At 34.8% G+C, this 22,023-nt stretch overlaps 1 protein-coding gene across 6 annotated transcripts in view; it reads left to right on the top strand.

Annotated features, from left to right (window-relative positions):
• The window catches only part of LOC136026368 (leukocyte elastase inhibitor A-like), a 58,215-nt gene extending 38,023 nt beyond the window's left edge, over positions 1–20,192 (top strand). For 2 of the 6 annotated variants that reach the window (XM_065702907.1, XM_065702903.1), the window contains exons 7-9: positions 1,199–1,340; positions 4,851–5,023; positions 19,122–20,192. In XM_065702907.1, the coding sequence (XP_065558979.1) occupies positions 1,199–1,340; positions 4,851–5,023 (315 nt within the window). In that variant the 3' untranslated portion in view covers positions 19,122–20,192. Of the gene's footprint in view, positions 1–1,198; positions 1,341–4,850; positions 5,024–12,499; positions 12,662–19,121 lie in introns of those variants that run through there. The other 4 variants (XM_065702908.1, XM_065702906.1, XM_065702905.1 and 1 more) reach the window with 3 other exon arrangements.
• Positions 20,193–22,023: the final 1,831 nt, after the last annotated feature.

The raw sequence follows: 22,023 nt of genomic DNA, 5'->3' as shown, positions 1-22,023 counted from the left end.
AATGTTAGAAATATTTACCAAGACAAATTAAATTTTTGCAGCACCTATCCCACTTGGGATCATTGAAATAAAGCCAGATGGACAGCAGATACATTGAAAGATAAAATCATTAGCATGAACTAGTTTGAGCTGAAATTTTATGTGGACAGAAACGATAATTGTGGGACCGGCCGACGGTCGATCGTGCGCTATTTTTGCAAGGCCTGATAGCTCAAGCCAGTAGCGTTATCTGAATTATTTGTCTGGCATTATTGATGTTGCGTAATTTTCCTCTACGATTGGAAGCTTAGGGGTATGACCGGGGAGACGGGTCATCACTACAAGCTTAATGCCTCTTAATATCAATGCAAACAGAATGTCCTATTGCCGTGATTTCTAGAACAGTTTGCGCATTTCACGTTAGTTACAGTACACGGGTTCTCGCAAGAGTTAATGTGGCCATTTTCGTCACGTCGCCTGCACTTGGATTCGTTTGCACATTTCCATGCCGTATGGCCAAAACCCTGACACTTAAAAACACTATTCAAGCCTCATGTGCTTCGAAACACTGAATAAGCAATATTCGATTTTGATACTAAATCTTTAAAAAATTCTGGTTTCTATCACCTGCACTAAACATTCATCTAAAAAATTACAGACACAATCCAAAATTCAGTCCTAGATCAACTAAGGTGTTTCTTACAGACATTGTCACATGCACTCAACAAAGGAAGTGTAATCGCTCACTAAGTGCTGAGTGATTGTGACACACTCATTCAACAACCGGACTACACTGGTTTTATGCATGTGGTGTTGTATTTGTTGTATGCGTTAGCTAATGCTTGTATAACAAAGTACTAATGGTTATCAAAAAAGATCCATTGAGGTTGCACTGTAAAATAGGCCTTTACTTTAGCTCCAGTGCTTATATTCTACCAATGGAGACAGGAGCTTGCTGTCTTCTGGTACTGTCTACCGTCTACTGGTCAAATAAGTTCTAAAACCGCAGTGGCAATGTAAAATAACACAAAAAATATATTGTATGTACTGATTTATTTCAAATTTTAAACAGAATATGCCTTCCTTAAAATTGACTTTAAGCAATTAATGCCTCGGCAGTAGCATTTACTGTCACATGCTAGTTATAGTTTATTTAGTAATGTAAAAAAAGAAAAAAAGATGTTGATGGAGGAAAATCAAAATTACTGTTCAATTATAGATGGGTATGTCTGACTTATTTGATGAGAGCAAAGCAAACCTGGCTGGTATATCAGAAAAGAATGATCTATTTGCTTCGGCTGTGTTTCACAAAGCCTTTATTGACGTCAATGAAGAAGGAACTGAAGCTGCAGCAGCCACAGGTAACTAATTTCTTATTATCGGGGTACATGTAAGCAGGCGCGTACAAAGGAATCGATTTCACAGGGTTTTTAAGTTTACAGGTGCACGTTTTAGATTACCGGTTAGTTTTAGAGGGGTCTTTAAGGGATGTATGAATTAAATAATTAAATTTCTCTGAAATTTAGTCATTGGAATAGTGGGCCATTTAGTTCTTAATTAAAGTAAACAATGTTTCTTTTTTTTGTCATTGTTACAGTATTGATGCCTTGCGTGTTTGAAACCCAGCCAATTAAGCTGACTGTTTATTTTTTGGGGGGAGGGGGGATGGGTGGGGGTGAATACGGGAAAAATCCCAAAAAGCTAAGTTGTATAAAAGTGCATTACAGGAAATTTTGGAGTAAACCGTAAGAAATTTGTTTGAGAGAAGACATGGCCCTGAAATCCCTCCCTCTGCAGATGTGCATGGTTAAAACTTGCGGGTATTCAAAGCATTCATCAATTAAGTTCTAGTATATATTAGCCGAGATGCAATACTTGTTTTGTTACCCTGGTAACATCTGGTAATGCTTTGTTTTTCTTTCGTGTGATCAGCGACCTGGAGCTTCTAAGGGGTAGGAGAAGTAAAATCAAATAAATTTCTGGATATGGGAATTGTGAAATGGGACAGAATAAGTGAAGTGAAAGTTTTTAGAGTTTCTAGTAGTTTCCCCGACAATATCTTATTTTCCTGAACATGGTATCCAAACGAAACTATCCTGGGTGGGAAAGTAAACTTTTTTAAAACATTCGTGCGCCGTGATTCTCCAAAACATAAAATTATCTCTCGGAGAAGCGGAAAAGAAGATTCTTATCTCTTCTTGATTTCTTGAGAATAAGTGTGTAAAAGTCGATCTTGAATACCGAATTCTGATTTTTTGGGCTGTTATCTGAAACTTTTGATTTGATAGCTCTTGCATTTTTCATCGGATAATGCTATGAATAACATGCAATATCACGTAGACTTCCTTATTTAAGAAATTTGTTCGTTTACATAGAAATAATTTCTAAAGTTTTCTTGACACATCAAGTTTTTTTTTAATATCCTAGAGGTAACTTTTTCTAGACAAGGTAGAGTTTTTCCCCAACGTGGATAGGCACTGATGTTGTTTTTACAAAAATTAAGTTCCAAAACTTTGATGTTGCGAATTTCCAACATGTTTTCAAGTAAAATGTCCTAGCTTCGAATCTAAACTTTTTGTAAATTAAATAACTTTAACACTCATCCTATATCTCTCGTAATTTTTTTCCGATAATACTGGAAATCCTAATTTTGAAGCTTAGGAACTCAGTTTTTTTTTTTTTTTATATATATATTTTTATGTTTATGATTATTATATTTTAGACATTTAATTCCATGAAAAACAAGCAGGAAAACGCGCACTCATCTATATCCAAAAATGAAATGTACCCTAAGAAATAATTCTAAAGTTGTCAATGCGCATCTATATCTTTGATATCCCAGAAATAACTTTTTTTCTAGAAAAAGCAGAAGCTTTTTTTCCAACACCAAAACATAGATCTTGATCTATTAAGAAGTTTTAAGAGCTTGCATTGGTTTCCTGGGACACAGTTCCTTCTGTGACTTTCTATTTTTAAATTTTGATTCTGTGAATTTAATATGTTTTGTCTACGGAAAATTCCGTAGCTTCGAAGGTTAATTCTATAAAACTAAATAACTTCGAATAGTGACAGGACTGCAGATTTTCTTTTTAACAACCTAAGTAAAATTTTTATATCGCAGATAAACTTTTGGGAAATAATAAAAGGAATCCTGATTTAGAAACCGAAGTTCCGATTTTTTTGTGTAAAATTTTCGATTATAATATCTATTTTATTTTAGACGTTTTATGCCATAAATGCAAGCAATACAACGTGCACTCTTCTATATTCGAAAGCGAACCGTACACTGAAATATTAAAGTTAACACAATGATAAACAGATGTTTATTAACCGCAGTAAATAGTACATATTTTAACAAAGGTATAAACTAAAACAATGCAAGGACAGGTTCCGGCGATTACTTCGTACATCCAAAACTTATTTGAAAAGTACTCTAATGACACGTTGACCTTATAAATAAGCACTTATAATGATAATAATGCATCTGCAAACGTCACAAGGGTACACACACATTTATTTCTCTTAAGATATAGTTGTATCTGTTGCTACGTAACTGTTACCCATGAATCATAGTTGCACGTCACAGGGCAATGGCACTGGAGATCTAGCTACCCTAGCCCTTTTGGCTGTGATTAAGTTTATAATTTTTAAAAGTCAACAGGGAAAATGTGATGCATATCATTGTAAATTAATAAAAAAAAATAATAGCTGAAAGTAAACGATTCAGTATGAGTCTGAGGTCATATACTCAAAAGCTATTTTGACTTGGTTCGCGGTGATATTGAGTTTTTTGGAACCAAAAACGAGCGAAGTTTGTACTTCTGATTGGATTTTATATTTTTGGCATTTGTGTTTTTGCTCTTTTTTTAACTTACTTCTGACCAATTCGTTTCCTCATAAAATTTTCCTTACATTCTATTATTCTTTTTCATCTTTTAAGATATCAGCCTTTCAAAACCAGAACATACATGCCCCATAGCCGTATATATTCGAGGATACAACCTTCTAGATGCTATCGGTTTTGAGAATTTAAATGGGTGGTTTTTAAGATTTAGTGGTTAATAGTATTAAAGAACTTGATTTAAAGTGAAACCATTGCATATGGGATACCCGTCCATCCAAGATCAATTTGAAGGCCCCAGAGGAGATACAATCCTTGTATTTTAAATCAGAAAGTGGAGGGGTATAATATCTGTGAAACTACTAAATTTTTACTTTTCTGTCTGATGTTTTTTCAGAGCAATTTACTCAAAATCCAAAAGTTACTGCTTTGATTGGTTGTGGCCAGCTACACTGGGGGCTGGCCACAACTGCACTTTCTATGTTCTTTAAGGGATTCTACTATTTATGTTGATAATACGTAAAAAATTTTTGTTTATACAAGCAATGTTTCCTGGGGGCTGACGTATCCCACCCTCCTCTGCTTGTTCTGATGGCATATATCGATTTTCCCAGATTTGTGGTATATCCGATAAATCCTTAGGTAATTGATAGGACCGTGAATTGATTTGCTACTTTCACTTCAAAGTAGGTGATGTAAAATAATTGTAAGTAATGCTTGTGTATTGTTTTTGGAGCAATAATGAAATCAGTGAGAAAGCTCGCTTTGGTGTATGACTGTCAACCTAGTAGTTTATAGGTTTGAACCAGGCCTGCAAACATCTGATTCATTTTCAAAACGGGATGGGGATCGAGGCTCAAGCAGTAATGAGTTGGAATTTTCATGTTTCTCTTGGCCTGGGAGGGAGATGTAGCAGGGTTGATGGTGTTGAACTTTGTAGGGTCCTAATCTGCCTTTTACCATATATCATACTCACTTGATAGTTACGCTTAAATTCACTTGTGATAGTTATGCTTTTGTTGTGTTTTAGCTGGTTTTATTAGGTGTCGACGTTCCCTTGACATTGATGAAGAGATCGAATTTACATGTGATCGTCCTTTCTTGTTTGCAATAAGAGAGGAAAGTACTGGGACTTTGCTTTTTGTTGGTTCGCTCAAACTTCCCGTGGAAGAGACGTTGAAAATTGAGCATCAAGAGCTATAGGTTGGTGTAATGGCTTTTTAAATGTGCATATTTGGTTGTTACTTTATTTCTTTGGTTGTGGTAATTATTGTATGAATGCAGGCTTTATGATATATGCAGAGAAAATATCTATATCAGAACATGCTTCGTCCATGACAACACCATTTAAGCCCTATGCGCTGGTCCAAAATTCTGAAAACTGGTTAAAATTTTTAGATTGTCGGCTATTTTTTAATTTTTTATTTACTTATTTTATTCTTTTTCGTAGAATGTTTACTTTTTAATCACATAGCTGATGGATTTATATATGAAAAGAAACTTTTAGGTTGAAAGTTGCTGTCTAAGGTTAAAATAGGCTAAGTTTAGTTGTCTATTCGAAGATCCAGCACTCTCGTCGTACAGTCTCTTTATTCAGAAGAAAAGTTGAGATTGAAAGACATATAATTGGTTTACACTATGTTTAATAGACCAACCTGTTGAAATATTTTGTTGCACCTAAATAAGAAGTAGTTTGAAACTTTCAACGTTTTTGTTATTACATCTTGAAAGCATGGTTGTAGAGTTAAAGTGTTTTGATTTTCGGCTGTTAAAAGAAGGGGAGATATGTAAATCTGTATTGATTGCTGTCATAGATATTGTACGTGGAAAAAAAAAAAATCAAGTGCATGTGTGTCTGTGCAGTTTTTCCTCTGCATTGAAAAATAAGCCGAACTAATCAAAGTAGAGACTTTTGAAATTGATACAGAATAGCCTTAGAACCATGAACAGAGACAGAGGCTATATAGAAATCTAAAAAAAAAATACGAATATGACGTCACGATGGAGAGCTTGTGAGGACCGAAGGCGCGGACTGCCAACCGTAGTGAGTGAGGGGATGTGAATTTAGGCTATTTTAGCATAGGCTGAAGGTCTCATTGGGGGGTGGGAGGCAAATAAAAGCTGATAAAACTTATTCTTATGCTAGTGAAGCTGTAAATTAGTATTTTGGAACCATCTTTTGTTTATTTTTTGTTTGATTTTCAAAGTTTCATGAATTTAAATCTGTTAAAGTTATAAAAACCTTACCGTATCACAGCATTCAAGGGAGATATATCTTGGTATGTAGCTTTGCCTTTGCTGTGATAGAACGTGCAGAAAAGGTGGATGGAACTCTTGCATTTTACTTTTATTTTAATATATATATATATATATATATATATATATATACTAGCTGTTGGGGTGGCGCTTCGCGCCACCCCAACACCTAGTTGGTGGGGGCGCTTCGCGCCCCCCCAAGCCCCCCCGCGCGCGTAAGTCGTTACGCGCCATAATAGTTACGCGCCATTGTAGTTGTGTCCCTATGTCCCACCTGTGAATATAGATATATATATATATATATGGTTTTAACTACGTAAAACTTGCGAATATACAACATTCTTTGCTGTCCCATTGTCTTTGCATATAAATAGATTGTCAGGTTATCCCCCTGTTTCCCCCGGTGTCCCCGTTGTAGTTGTGTCCCTGTGTCCCGGTCGTTATTTATATTCCCTGTGTCCCGGTCGTCATTTGTATCCCGGTGTACCGGTCTGTATATACATTCGTTTTTTAGTTTTGTTTTTCTCCTTTATTTTTTTCCTTTTTTTTTCTTTTTTAGTTTATTTAGATTTTTAGATTTTTTAGTTTTTTTATTAGTTTTTAGTTTTTTTTTCTTTTTAGTTTTTTTGTAGTTTTTACCTTCTTTTTAGTTTTGTTAATTTTTTTTTTTACTTGTGTCCTGGTCGTCATTTATACTCCCTGTGTCCCGGTGCTTTGTTGATTGCTAATCGAACATTCCTTTTGTCCTGGTCGCTTTCTCTTTGAGTGTCGTCATTTATTTTTTTCTTTTTTAGTTCTTTTAGTTTTTACCTTTTTTAGTTTTTTTTTAGTTTTTAGTTTTTTTAGTTTTTTACCTTTTTTTAGTTTTTTTAGTTTTTTAGCTTTTAATTTTTTTTATTAGTTTTTAGTTTTTTTGTAGTTTTTGCCTTTTTTTTTAGTTTTTTGTCCTGGTCGCTTTCTCTTTGAGTGTCGTCATTTATTAGTTTTTTCCTTTTTTTTTTAGTTTTTTATTGGTTTTTACCTTTATTTTAGCTTATTTTTCAGTTTTTTCCTTTTTTTTAGTTTTTTTTTATTTTTTTTAGTTTTTTACCTTTTTTTAGTTTTTTTAGTTTTTTTAGTTTTTTAGCTTTTTTACTTTTTTTATTAGTTTTTAGTTTTTTTTTGTAGTTTTTGCCTTTTTTTAGTTTTTTCAGTTTTTTTTTTAGTTTTTTATTGGTTTTTACCTTTATAGTTTTTTTAGTTTTTTAGCTTTTTTATTTTTTTTATTAGTTTTTAGTTTTTTTTGTAGTTTTTGCCTTTTTTTAGTTTTTTCAGTTTTGACGTCACCTAATCCAGTTTTTTCAGGTGACGTCACCTGACACATCCATCCACACATCCATCCACACATCCACAGACAGACAACTTATTTTTATATATATAGATATATATATATATATATATATATATATATATATATATATATATACTTGTATTTTACAAAGATCTTCTCACAAAACGTATTAAAATCTTTTATTAAGGTCTCTTATTGTTTATACTGTATTTCTGTTTAAGGACTTTGGTGAATGAGAAGGCTTCCTGAAACTTCCGTTAAATCGATACAGAAATTATAACATCAGCCGTTTATGCTGGTTGAGAGAGACTTGGGATTATGTGTCCTCTGAAACTTGATCCTAAGATTTTAAAAATGTGTGATGTCTCTTTTGGGTTCGGAAGGTTTTTAGTGGCTTAACTAAATTCTGAAAAGAAAAAGATGAATATTACATGTGAAATTAAGATGCCAGAAGCCATGGTAAGAGAGTGGTCAGGTATGACTCAGAAATGTCGGTGCTATGAAAGCTTGAGTAATATGTTTTCCTTGAAGGGCTCTTATGTTTTGCTCCAAATGTTTTTCTTGAAGGCCTCTTAGGGCTATTAGGATATTATGGATAGACTCACCACCTGAATCGATGTTTAGTTCACCAAGGCCAGTTGCTTGTATTGTTTTAAAATAGTTGTACTTGTTTGAATTTCCTTTTATCCTGTCCTTTCCTTTATCCTGTCCTTTTGTGATCTAAAACGCTTTATGGGAATTTTATTTATTTTCATTTTTTGAAAAATTTGTGAAAAATATGGTTTGGTCCCACGGTCTATGGCTATAAGGGAGGAATAGCTAAGAGTTTTAGATCACATTTTATGAAGGAAAGGTAAATGGTTACCCTAAATCATGCTTTTGGTCATCAATCTGTTTGGCCGAATTGAAAGCAGGTCGTCCTTGAATGAGATGGGAAGAAGTTGAAAAGATTTAAAGAAAGTTGTGTTTTCATTAAAAGAAGTGAACCTTTGAAAAGAATGGGCTGGAGGAGGAGACTACAATTGTGTTTGCATCAGGCCCCCTTGTCCTGTAATGATTTGCTGGTAGTAGTAACTAGATTGTAGGTCGTCTATAATTTTGATTCACCTCCTTCAAAGAAGATAAATAATGGGAGTTTATTTGTTGGTAAAACCAATACATTATGGAGTCTTTTTACAATCTAGCACTTTCAAGATGTATTACTATTATCCCTGAAAAAGATCTCAACTGGATCGACAATATCTTGCCTAAAGTTCCTAACTTTGGAAAGAAAGTTTTCCAACCAATTACCATTACTGTCCAATTAACTATAACTGTGTACCTGTAAGTCTGTGTGAGTGATACGACAGACTTTTAAATCGCTGTTAAAATCATGTCAGATCATAGAATTGAATTATTGTATGTTATAAAAAAATATATAGTATATATTCATTATCATTTTTAATTTTTCATGTCCGAAACGTATTTCATCTATTAATGTAACAAAAGCCTTAATCTGTATTATTATAATTCTATTTTACCAGTTTATACCTTAAGCTAAAGCCTGCACATGGGTATTATCCGGGGATGGTGAGTAGAGGAGGGAATAGTAATTAAGATTATTTAAAAAAATCTCTAATGTATTAAGATGATCAAGGGGTAGTGCAAAAGTATCTGCCCAATGGAACCTGCAAAGATGTTTGAGGATATAATCAGTTTATGGTAATGTGGGTTATGGTAATTGATTTTAAAGAATTTTTATCGTCTAAAATCGTGATCGTTGCGGTGTACCCTGATGCAATGTGACGGACTTGATTTTTACCTACTTGCTGAAATTATTGAGGTGAAGTATCCTCTCCTTCTCGTTCGTGTTTTTTTTTTTGTTTTTTTTTTGCTGCTTATTCCAAGGCCTAGAATGATTCGTGCTATGATTACACAGTCAACAATGGTTGTCAATCCTCTGCTCACGATTCCTAATTCCAAAGTCTCAATCTTGAACTATCAGTACTCACCATTACTACTTTATCATTATTCTTTATCATTTATCATTAATATCTTTATCATTACTATTGCTCCGTCAATCAATCCAATTTAAACACTTTGTATCCATTGAAACGCAATTAATCTCGCTGTATCCTTTGTGATTAACTGAGATTATCTAAGTTCACAGTGCAGAATTCCGTTTTTTTATCAACAAGCTCGAACAAGAAAGGAAAAATCTTTTAAGAAATTTTTCCTTCTTTTTCCGTTTTTTTTTTGTACCCTTTCCTTTCCTTTTGAGGGATGTTAGAAATGGTAAGTTCTCTTACCTTATGGTTCCTCTTACCATACCAATGGTCCCTCTTACCATAAAAAATGGTAAGGAAATGGTCATATAAAGCTCTGTCTTTATTTCTGCTGCCCCCATTTTTTATTGTCTGAAGAATTAGATTTTCCAATCAAATATTGCCTATGTTTATCCCCCCCAAAAAATATAAAATCCAGGCGTGAAAGGTATTTTTAAAACAGTTAATTTAAACAATAATTTCTACAGATACTATTTAAAGAAAAATAGAGATCAAAATCAGAGCCTGAACCACCTAAAAAATCAAGTTGAAGAAGTGTTTATGAATGAATAAATGTAACCTGAACCAAACATAGGTTAAACTGGATAGATAGATAGATAAATGTATTTTTAAGCCAAATATACAGCCATGAACACAGTACAATAGTATAAACGAAAGACACTAGTAACATAAACTTTGATCAGTAATCATCATGAAACGCTTAAATGAAACACTGCATTAACCTATTATTAGTACTTAATACTTGAAAAAAAAGTCATTGAAAAGAACGCTTAACACTCGGAAAAGACTTAAATAAAACATTACATTTACCTTATACTGAGATTATTTTATTATTTATTTATTATTATTATTATATTTTTTTTATTTAACAAAATTTCCAGATACCTTGCTACTCTACAAATAAACTGAAGCGACGTACTATTTAAGAGATCTGGAATTATCAACTTATTATTTCCGAATATCCATTCCCTTGTCGTAGAGAGCCCCTGGCATCGGCTTAAGCAATGCACTAAATAATCCTCTTTAACTCTGCAAAGCGGGCAAGTGTATCTGTCTTCATTGGAACATCTTTCTTTAGAATATTTTATAAATCTTGCACTAGTCGGCAGGCAGTTAGCCCTGAGCTGCATCCACAACGTCAAATATCTAGCTGGTAAATTCAGCTTAAAGTAGAACTCCTGCCCATAAACCACCTTAACATCCTTATAAAACTTTAATGTTTCTGATTTTTTTTATCTCCTCACTCCATTTTTGAATCATTTGATTCTCTAGTACTATCTTAATCTCATTCTCCCAATTTGCATTTATATTCGTTGTATTCAATATAATATTCAAGTCTAATCTAAGAATAACACATACTACCACAAATGAAGTCTAAAAGTAATCGAAAATCGAAATAAATAATTTAACTCAACCTTAAAAATAATACAAACTTCATTAGATAGAACTGCGCCCCCCCCCTCATATCTCCTAAAGGCTGAGTTTTTTTGCACTTCACTGTTATAGCATGGCGTCCCAAAAATGATCGTACTCAAGAGACAGATTATAGTTGTACCAATGTTCTTTCGACCTCACCTGGCATCTGAAGTTAGGATGTCGCGGTGGAATTGTTGAACCGTAAGCTCCCCAGACTCAAGGAGGCTGATCATGGAAAGTAACAGCACTGACCCCCATTCCATGCCAAAGGATCGGCGGCACCAGGACTTTTATCACTGTCCCGAGGAACACAGAATTGAAATTCCAGCGTGCCATCCACTCTACTCAAGAGAAAACTCCCGTTTATGACCAAGGTCGTAGTTAAGTTTGTGTAGAAATTAATTCACTGCTTAACGGCTGGAAGTTGGAGTTTTTAGATGTTTATGGGCTGGGATCGAAGTTAAGAGCCATTTCTTAGAGTTAAGAAGTCTACGAAATAAGGTTCGTAGTGAAAATAAAAATTAGTGATTAATTGAAATGCCACTCTACATCAATACTGTAGATCTCAATGTGTACTCAATACTGTAGATGAAAATGGAGGAGTCCGAGTTTGGTACCTAATTCTAGGAGATGGTGTCGTCGTCAAATTGTCAAAATTTGAAAGAGCTTGAGTCAGTTGTCATGAGATTTCAAGAATGAGAGCCAGTGCCGAAGTTTGTACGAATCAGAGTCTGCAATAATGATTTACTGTGTTTATACCCCTTTTACTACAAGCCTTGATGGCTTCATCGCGTTGTCGCTTTGAAATATGTGGAGTCTATAAGATGATAATTTGCGTGTTGTTCCTCAGCTGAGCTAGATCACTATCGAGGCATTCTTTATTATGTTATAAAAACTTGGTTGAAATAACTAAGCTGTATTCCTCTCACATTAAGGGGATCGAGAAAGAAAAAGTCAGTTTCTGACTTTCAGTGGATGATATATAGATTTTTAAGAACACCCTTTTGGACCATAAATTTTTGTTCAAGGGTTCATTCACTTACCACAACAATTCACAAAAAAAAGGTGAGGAAATAATAACTTTGAAAACATATTCTTCGGACATAACTTGGATTGCGTTCTCATTCCTCATATATATATATATATATATATATATATATATATATATATATATTATATATATATATATATATATATATATATATATATATATATATATATATATATATATATATATATATATATATATATATATATATATATAAAGACTGCCCTTGCTCAGCTTCCGGCTCTTTATGCTAAAGTTTCATAGTAGTTTTAAAATAATATTCATTCCAGTTCAACGTCTCTTGTGTTTCAGCAATCGTTCTTCAAGATTGGAAAAAAAAACTAATCGAACTTTTGAGTAAAGAGCAGGTGGGAGGACAGCACTTGCTCATAGACAGAATGTACACTGCCAAAAATATTTGTTGGTGGATGACATTTATGTTCTCATAATATATGTGTTGTGTGCAACATTTCACAAGGTGTTTTTTAGACTGCAAGTTGAAAGCTTACAGAAGATCGAGCGTACATAGGTCAATTCCGCAATACTCTGGTTTTATCCTTACTATTATCTGCTACTTTTTACAGGGATAAAAATCGAGAAAAAATCAGCTACTATTTTGGTGGAGGTGTCACCCTTCATTGCTGACAGACCATTTTTTTATTATATTCGGGATGTTCAAAGTGATGCGATATTATTTACTGGCAGTTTTAATCGACCGCAAATCTAATTTATGTGGAACTCTAATGGTATTTCAGGTTTAAAATAGGTTATGGATTGCTTTGTAGTTTTTGCTTGAAGTAGAATGTATTGGGATTAAAAAAAAATATTTGTTGCATAAAGTAAATTATTTAGTTAAATTAAAATCTAAAATGGTATGTGAAAGAAGCTGCAGAAAGTAGAGATGAATTATAAGAATGGAAACTGGCACTATTGTCGAAAAAAGTCATCAACGCCATCTAATGTTTGGCGTATCTTAGTATTTTTTTCTCTCTCAAAAACTCTTTTTTTTGAAACTGAGATCAGACACGTATTACTGTAATAGTTTTTCCAATCACACTAGCAAATCTAATTTTTATACTAAAAAAGGCCAAGAAACAGCAGATACTAAATGGTGTTGGGGATTTTTTTTTTTCGTTGAAACTAGCGCTAATTCCCGCTTTTATAAGTTGGCTATACTCTATAATAATCAGTTCCATTTACTATGTTTTTTGGAGATATTGTACTTTATTGTTGCGTACTGACAATAACGGAAGGCACCACTCCTGCAGTGTGTCCTGTATACTTTTCTTCTTAAATACGGCATAAGATCAAAAGATTTTAGTTTTGAAAGTTTGTTCTTACCGATCATCTCCATTTTGATTCAATAGTATAGATGTTGAAATGCTGTGTAAAATGCCAATTCTGCAAAATCTGTGGTTTCTATGTAGTTTTTAGTTTTGTGAAAATCATTTTAAATTTAGTGAGTGGTTTAAGTGCTGCTGCTTCGCTTTCAAAGTTTGTGTTTAATTCTGTCTTTTATATCCCATCTTCCTCGTGCAAAGTATTTTCAAGCATATCAATATATCATATTATCAATAAATCAAAACCTTTTGATTGGAAATTAAAAGTTCTAGTTCCATTTTTAAGATTCAAAAGTAATTGGAGGGCAAGTAGCCCTCCTCCCAAGCCCATTAATTCTCCAAACACATCCAATCAAAAATTTTTAGATAGCCATTTGATTCAGCATGGCTGAACGATCCAGCAACTGTGTCTCTAGAGATGTTGGATATATGTCAACTCCCCAAAGTTATGCAATTTGCTTATGCTTTAAAACTGAGGCGATGTGTGTATGCTAGCTGCCCATAGGACGTATCAGCTATATCCCAAGAATGACTGAAGGTATTAAGTTGAAATTTTCAGAGCTACCACTATTACTACTTCTTCTCTTACAGTTTAACTAAACCAAAAGACTTTAAATGTAATCTAGGTCGTTGAAGAGCATACATAGAATTTTTGGGAATTGTATTGATTTTTTTAAGCTAACTTGAGGATGTTTAAAACTAAATTAAACTATACTATTTGTGTCCTGATTTTCAGAACCATTTTCAAAAAAAAAAAAAATTCTCCAACATACAAGTAACAAGCCAAACTGTGGATTCTTATAGAAAACAAGAGCTAAGAGCTCATATGGCACTTGTGGCGAGGCCGGAAGAGCCGAGAGCTCATATGGAAAGAGCTCTAGCAAAATTATAACAATCAGCAAATCATATAACATAGCAAAATCAGAGGGTGGGTAACGGTTGGAATTTAAAATAAAAGCTCGTCACGAGGTCCTTCTAAATATAAAAATTCATTAAGATCCGATCACCCGCTCGTAAGTTATAAATACCTCATTTTTCAGCTCCTTTCAGCTCCCCCCCCCCAGATGGTCAAATCGGGGAAAACGACTTTATCAAGTCAATTTGTGCAGCTCCCGGACACACCTACCAATTTTCATTGTCCTAGCACGTCCAGAAGCACCAAACTCGCCAAAGATCTGAACCCCACCCCCTAACTCCCCCAAAGAGAGCGGATCCAGTATGGTTACATCAATCATGTATCTACGACATTTGCTTATTCTACCCACCAAGTTTCATTCTATTTTCCCCACTCTAAGCGTTTCCAAGATTTCCGGTTTCCCCCTCCAACTCCCTTCAGTGTAAACAGATCTGATCGAGATTTCAAATAAGAGCTCTGAGACATGAGTTCCTTCTAAATATCAAATTTCATTATGATTCTGTCACCCTTTGTTAAGCTAAAAATACCTCAATTTTTTCAAATTAACATCCCCTGGCTCCCCCAAAGAAGACGGATCCGTTCCAATTATGTCAATCACGTATCTATAACTTGTGCTTATTCTTCCCATCAAGTTTCGTCTCGATCTCTCCACTCTAAGTGTTTTCCAAGATTTCCGGTTTCCAATATTTCTGTTTCCCTCCTCCAATCCCCTATGTCCCTGGATCGGATTCGAATTGAAAATGGAGCATCTGAGACATAAGATCCTTCTATATATCAAGTTTCATTAAGATCCGATCTCCCATTCGTAAGATAAAGATACCTCAATTTTCACGTTTTCCAAGAATTCTGGTTCCCCCTTCAACTTCCCCCGATTTCGTCGGATCTGGTCAAGATTTAAAGTAAGAGCTCTAAAGCACAAGATCCTTCTAAATATCAAATTTCATTAAGATATCACCCGTTCGTAAACTACAAGTACCTCATTTTTTCTAATTTTCCCTTATTACTCTCCCCCCCCCCAACTCCACCAAAGAGAGCGGATCCAGTCCGGTTATGTCAGTCACGTATCTTGGACTTGTGCTTATTCTTCCCACCAAGTTCCATCCTGATCTCTCCGCTTTAAGCGTTTTCTAAGATTTCCCCCCCCCCCCAATGACACTGGATCCGGTCGGGATTTAAAATAAGAGATTTGAGTTACGAGGTCCTTCTAAATATGAAATTTCTTTAAGATCCGATCACTCCTTCGTAAGTTAAAAATACCTCATTTTTTCTAATTTTTCAGAATTACCCCCCCCCCCCCCAACTCCCCCAAAGAGAGCGGAACCGCTTCGGTTATATCAATCACGTATTTAGGACTTGTGCTTATTTTTCCCACCAAGTTTCATCGCGATCCCTCCACTCTAAGCGTTTTCCAAGATTTTAGGTCCCCCCAACTCCCCCAATGTCACCGGATCAGGTCGGGATTTAAAATAAGGGCTATGAGACACGAGATCCTTCCAAACATCAAATTTCATTAAGATCCGATCACTCCTTCGTAAGTTAAAAATACCTAATTTTTTCTAATTTTTCAGAATCAACCCTCTCCCTCAACTCCCCCAAACAGAGCAGATCCGTTCAGGTTATGTCAATCACGTATCCAGGACTTCTGCATATTTTTCCCACCAAGTTTCATCCCGATCCCTCCACTCAAAGCGTTTTCCAAGATTTTAGGTTCCCCCCAATGTCACCGGATCTGGTCGGGATTTAAAATAAGAGCTCTGAGACACGATATCCTTCCAAACATCACATTTCATTAAGGTCCGATCACCCGTTCGTAAGTTAAAAATACTTTATTTTTCTATTTTTTTCCGAATTAACCGGCCCCCCCCCAGATGGTCAGGTCGGGGAAACGACTATTTCTAATTTAATCTGGTCCGGTCCCTGATAAGCCTGCCAAATTTCATCGTCCTAGCTTATCTGGAAGTGCCTAAACTAGCAAAACCGGGACAGACAGACCGACCGACAGAATTTGTGATAGCTATATGTCACTTGGTTAATACCAAGTGCCATAAAAAACCGAAAAGATATGAAATTTTATTTTCTTTTCCCTTGAAAAAAAGTATATCAACAAAAAAGGAATCCAAACGTAAAACAAATAATCTTCCAAACGTAAAACTACCACAAATCACCATTAATAAATAAATGAAGCCCAAAACGACCAGCAATCTATATATATATAAAAATAAGTTGTTTGTGTGTGTGTCTGTCTGTCGACTGACGTCATGTTTGTGTGTCGACTGACGTCGAAACACTCGACAATAAGGATTGACGTCGATACACTCGACAATAAGGATTGAGCTGTATGTCGTCATGAAGTTGTTTGTCGACTGACGTCATGTTTGTCGACTGACGAAATTACAGACCGGGACACAAATGACGACCGGGACACAGGGAATATAAATGACGACCGGGACACTCAAAGAGAAATTACAGACTGGGACACCGGGACACAGGGAATATAAATGACGACCAGGACACAGGGACACAACTACAATGGGGACGCCGGGGGCACATGGGGGATATTAATGACGACCGGGACACTGGGAATGTTCGATTAGCAATCACCACCAACAAAGCTCAAGGGCAAACGTAGTTAAAAACATATATATATATATATATATATATATCTATATTCACAGGTGGGACACAGGGACACAACTACAATGGCGCATAACTAATATGACGCGTAACGACTTACGTGCGCGGGGGGGGCGCGAATCGCCCCCACCAACTAGGTGTTGGGGTGGCGCGAAGCGCCACCCCAACAGCTAGTACAATAAATAACCGAGTCAAACCGAAACGACACCCCCATGCCTTCTCAGGACCAGAACATAATTTGTGCTTTATTGAAAACACCTTTTAAATGTTTTCACTTTTTTAGTGTCTTTGAACAAATAGAAAATTATTAAAACACTAAGGAACAAATATCGGTATATGTATGTTAAACTATCAATCCCCCTTTTTTTTCTTTAGTAAAGTATAAATTGTTTCTTTTCTTGAGAAGACATGAGGGTTGTCAGCCCTACTTGTTTGTATTTCTGCTTGTTTTGAGTTTGATTTGGTTATTTATTGTAATATCTTTTCGTTTTTGGTTTCATTTATTCATTGAATGTGATTTGTGGTAGTTTTACGCTTGGATGATTATAGATAAAAGTGTTGAAAAATCGTGTAACCATTACATTGAAATACGTATTGTCAAGGGCGTCATTCCACAAAATGAAGGGAAGTGGAGCATTCTTTTCAAGTTCTATGAGGAGGGGGATTTCATTTTTTTTTACATGAAAATACCGAAAAAGGCTGTTTTACAAACTCAGGGAGCAATTCTCTCCCCCCGCTCACCACCTAATTTTTCTGCCAGGTGTTTATATTAATATAATAACTTTGGTTGCTCAAGAAATTGTTATGAGTTGAAGAGAAAACTAAACAAAGGTAAGCAATAATATGCCTCCTACTCTTCCCCTCCTTGCAAACTGAATTTTTGGGTGTGCAAATATTCAACCCGGATCTTTTGTTTCCTATGGCTTTAAACTTTAGCTACTGGTAAATAGGGTCTAGCAAACCCTTGCTTTTTGTATTCTTTCATACTAATTACATGTTCTATCACGTGGCTTTACTTTCAGGTCGTATACGTTCCGTAATAATCGTTCTTAAGATATTGCTGATGATCCCTTTTTACAATCAGTAAGCAAGTATTGTGTCTTGATTCTGTTAGGTATACCTCTCAGCATTTCCTCAAAGTTATACCTTAATACCCTAAACCTTTTCGAAGACCCAATATCAAACATTTCTTCTTTTCCTATGTAAATCCTTATATATTAACAATGGACAACTTTCATGACTTTTAGCCCTTGCCCCGGGGGTTGGTGGGTGATTGTCAACCCTTGAGGCATAGTTATATGACCTTTGGACTGTCAAAATTTTATTTGGATACATTTGGGGAGAAAAGGCGGGGCGGGGAAATTGTTGCTCTCCGAACAGACTTTTTGACTCTCATATCATTAGTACCAGCTTCATCTGATGTGTTCCGGTCAGTTCATTTGGATACGTTTTAGATTTTTGAAGCATGTCTCTAAGTCGATACCAAGGTCGCTTATCATTCCAAAAATAAAGCCTTGCTTAAGAAGGTGTTCTGGGGCATACTATTGTAAATTGGGAGGGTTCAGGGTATATGTTTAAGCACCTGACAATACCTAAATACCCGGAAAATATCTGGTGCTGCCCATTTGCCAGTCATACATTGTATATGCGATTTAATTTTTTCAATCTTTTTTGGAGCTGAAACCCATGTATTTACTGAAGAATTTAGAGAAAATCTTTTTTTTTTGAAAGTAAAATCCTGATGAGCTCGAAAATCTGTGTGATTTAATTTTTTCAACCTTTTTTGGAGCTGAAACCCATGTATTTACTGAAGAATTTGGAGAATTTTTTTTTTTTGAAAGTAAAATCCAGATGAGCTCGAAAATCGGACATGTTGAACGCAGACGAATATTTTTTAGCTTCAGTAAAAATCAAACTTTTCAAACTTTGTGCTAATAAATATTTTTGTCATAGATTTTGATGGAAGTTACATATTTTGTTTTTCCTTAAGCAAAAACCTTAAAATGTTAGGAAAAGAGCCTTTAATCACATTCTTTACCATATGCAATCATAAAATAGTCTAATATCTTCATTTTTTTCACGGACGTAGCTATTACCCCCGAAAACTAAAACTTTTGAAATTTAACTAAGGAATCTTCCTGTATTTAATTTGTTCTTTACTATCTAAATTAAGGTAAAAATTAAGAAGTGTTTGTTGTGAAAAAATCCCTGTAAATGTTTTGCGAATTGAAGTTGCTTTGTAGCATTCATTTTGATAATAGAAGAGGGTGTGGGGAGAATAATTGAGAGACATAAATACATGATTTCCTTTTCTAGGTATGGTGATGATGACAAAGATGATGTTACCAAGAGTTCCTCAAAGTCCGTTTATTGTAGATAGACCTTTTATGTTTTTTATTCGTCACGTTGTTTCTGGTACTGTTTTATTTGCGGGTAATATGCGAAAACCGTAAAATCTCCGCGTAGATATAAAGTTTTGCTGACTAGTGTTATACGTCTTCTTAAAGGAGAAACAATGTCGCTAAGTTTGAGATAAGTTTTCATTTAATTTGAAATTTTGAAGAAGCATAATTAATCCATTTTTCTAATGTCCATTCTTTCTGCCCCTTTTATAATGGTCATTAAGATATGATTAGAGAGTTAATTGAATTTGGCTTTGTACCCATTTAAAGAATAAATCAAATGTTTACACAACCACATTTTATGCAAATAACTCGTCTTCAGGATGTAAATATCATGTTTTAGTCAGTCTTAGTTTTTTTTTTCATCTGGTTGGTCAAGTATTAGAATTATTTCTCTTGTCACGTCAGCTCAAATTATTTTCCTTTTTTATTGTTAGTGATGACGAAAGCATAATTATTTCTGTTCTTCTATGAAGATATGAAGTTTTTTTTTAAAAAAAAGCTTTGAGTGCAGATTCTATAGGTTACAGGGGGAAATGAACATCTGTGTCGCTATTAACAGGCATTGTATTACACATTTAATTTTTTGGGTATTATTGAAGTTTCTCTTTGTTTGATAGTTTCTCCTTTAAGAAGTCAGTGAGAAATACTTATGTGTTTTCCTATTAATATATATATGAATGGAATCAACACTCCTTTTTATGTTTTATTACACCGGATATTTCACCCCTCCCACCCTCTCTCTTTTTCTTTCCCTCTTCTCTATGGAAGGCTAAAAGTGCCTAAAAAGTTAAGTTTTTTGTTAAATGCAGAAACCGCTCTTATTGGGACAGAAAATTTCGCCTTTTCTCAAATGTCTTGCAATTTATTTTTCTTTGCTGTCTTAATGTCAAATTTATGTCATTTGATTTGGATATTTTTTCACTTTCAGCTGTTTTTTATTTTCCCTTTTGTTCTTGTTTTTTAATTAAATTGTTAACATCAATGTTTGTTGTATCCTCTCCCTATTGTATTATTAAATAAGAAAAAAACAGGTTTTTTTTAACTGGAAGTAAGGAGCGACATTAAAACTTAAAACACACAGAAATTACTTCGTATATGAAAGAGGCTGCTACCTCATCAACGCCCCGTTCTTTACGCTAAAGTTTGACTCTTTCTCTCAATTCTTCTTTTTAAAACAGTAAAAAATTTTAGCGTAAAGAGCGGGGCGTTGATGAGGTAGCAGCCTCTTTCATATACGAAGTAATTTCCGTGCGTTTTAAGTTTTAATGTCGCTCCTTACTTCCAGTTAAAAAAACTTGTCTTTTTTATTTAATTTCTGAACGTTTTTGAATCAATGCATGTTGAATCAATGCTCTGCTCTCCGCAGAGGAATAATCAAAACGAAATTTACATTTTTTTTATTTTTTTTTTTTTTGGCTAAATAGCTTTCTCATAATTTTGATCGAATGATTTTGAGAAAAAAAGAACGGGGGACGAAGCCTAGTTGCCCTCCGATTTTTTGGTTAATTAAAAAGGCAACTAGAACTTTTAATTTTTTACGAATATTTTTATTGGTAAAAGATTTACGTAACTTATAAATTAGCTTGCGTAAGGAACTTTTGTATTCTCATGTTTTTATTACATACTAGCTGTTGGGGTGGCGCTTCGCGCCACCCCAACACCTAGTTGGTGGGGGCGCTTTGCGCCCCCCCAAGCCCCCCCGCGCGCGTAAGTCGTTACGCGCCATATTAGTTACGCGCCATTGTAGTTGTGTCCCTATGTCCCACCTGTGAATATAGATAGATATATATATATATATATATATATATATATATATATATATATGTTTTTAACTACGTAAAACTTGCGAATATACAACATTCTTTGCTGTCCCATTGTCTGTGCATATAAATAGATTGTCAGGTATACCGACTCTTGAACATGCAACATATAATGGTCCATGGGAAAACAATCCGTATTCAGATCTATACCTCATGATTCTAATGATTGCCCTTGAGCTTTGTTGATGGTGATTGCTAATCGACCATTCCCTGAGTCGCCATCGTCATTTATATATCCATCGTATTTTATATATTTTTTTCTTTTTAGTTTTTTTGTAGTTTTTACCTTTTTTTTAGTTTTTTTAGTTTTTTTTTACTTATGTCCTGGTCGTCATTTATACTCCCTGTGTCCCGGTGCTTTGTTGATTGCTAATCGAACATTCCTTTTGTCCCGGTCGCTTTCTCTTTGAGTGTCGTCATTTATTTAGATTGTCAGGTTTACCGACTCTTGAACATGCAACATATAATTGTCCATGGGAAAAACAATCCATATTCAGACCTATACCTCATGATTCTAATGATTGCCCTTGAGCTTTGTTGATGGTGATTGCTAATTGAACATTCCCTGTGTCCCGGTCGTCATTTACATTCCCAGTATCCCGGTCGTCATTTGTGTCCCAGTGTTCCAGTCTGTAATTTCTCTTTGAGCGTCCCGTTCGTCTTTGTTTGATGGTGAGCTTTGTTGCCCCTTGAGCTTTGTTGATGGTGATTGCTAATCGAACATTGCCTGTGTCCCCGTCGTCATTTATGTCCCCCCTGTGCCCCCGGCGTCACCGTTGTAGTTGTAGCCCTGCGTCCCGGTCGTCATTTATATTCCCTGTGTCCCGGTCGTCATCCCGGTATACATTCGTTTTTGAATTGGTATATGATGAAATAAATTTTTAATTTTTTCCCTTTTTTTCCTTTTAGTTTTTTTTATTGGTTTTGACCTTTTTTTAGGTTTTTTAGCTTTTTTATTTTTTCTTTTTAGTTTTTTTTGAAGTTTTTATCTTT

This window comes from Artemia franciscana, chromosome 4 (assembly GCF_032884065.1).
Source record: "Artemia franciscana chromosome 4, ASM3288406v1, whole genome shotgun sequence".
NCBI classification, from domain to species: domain Eukaryota; kingdom Metazoa; phylum Arthropoda; class Branchiopoda; order Anostraca; family Artemiidae; genus Artemia; species Artemia franciscana.
The sequence above is the reverse complement of the archived record's forward strand: the minus strand, read 5'-3'. Positions and strand labels throughout refer to the sequence as shown.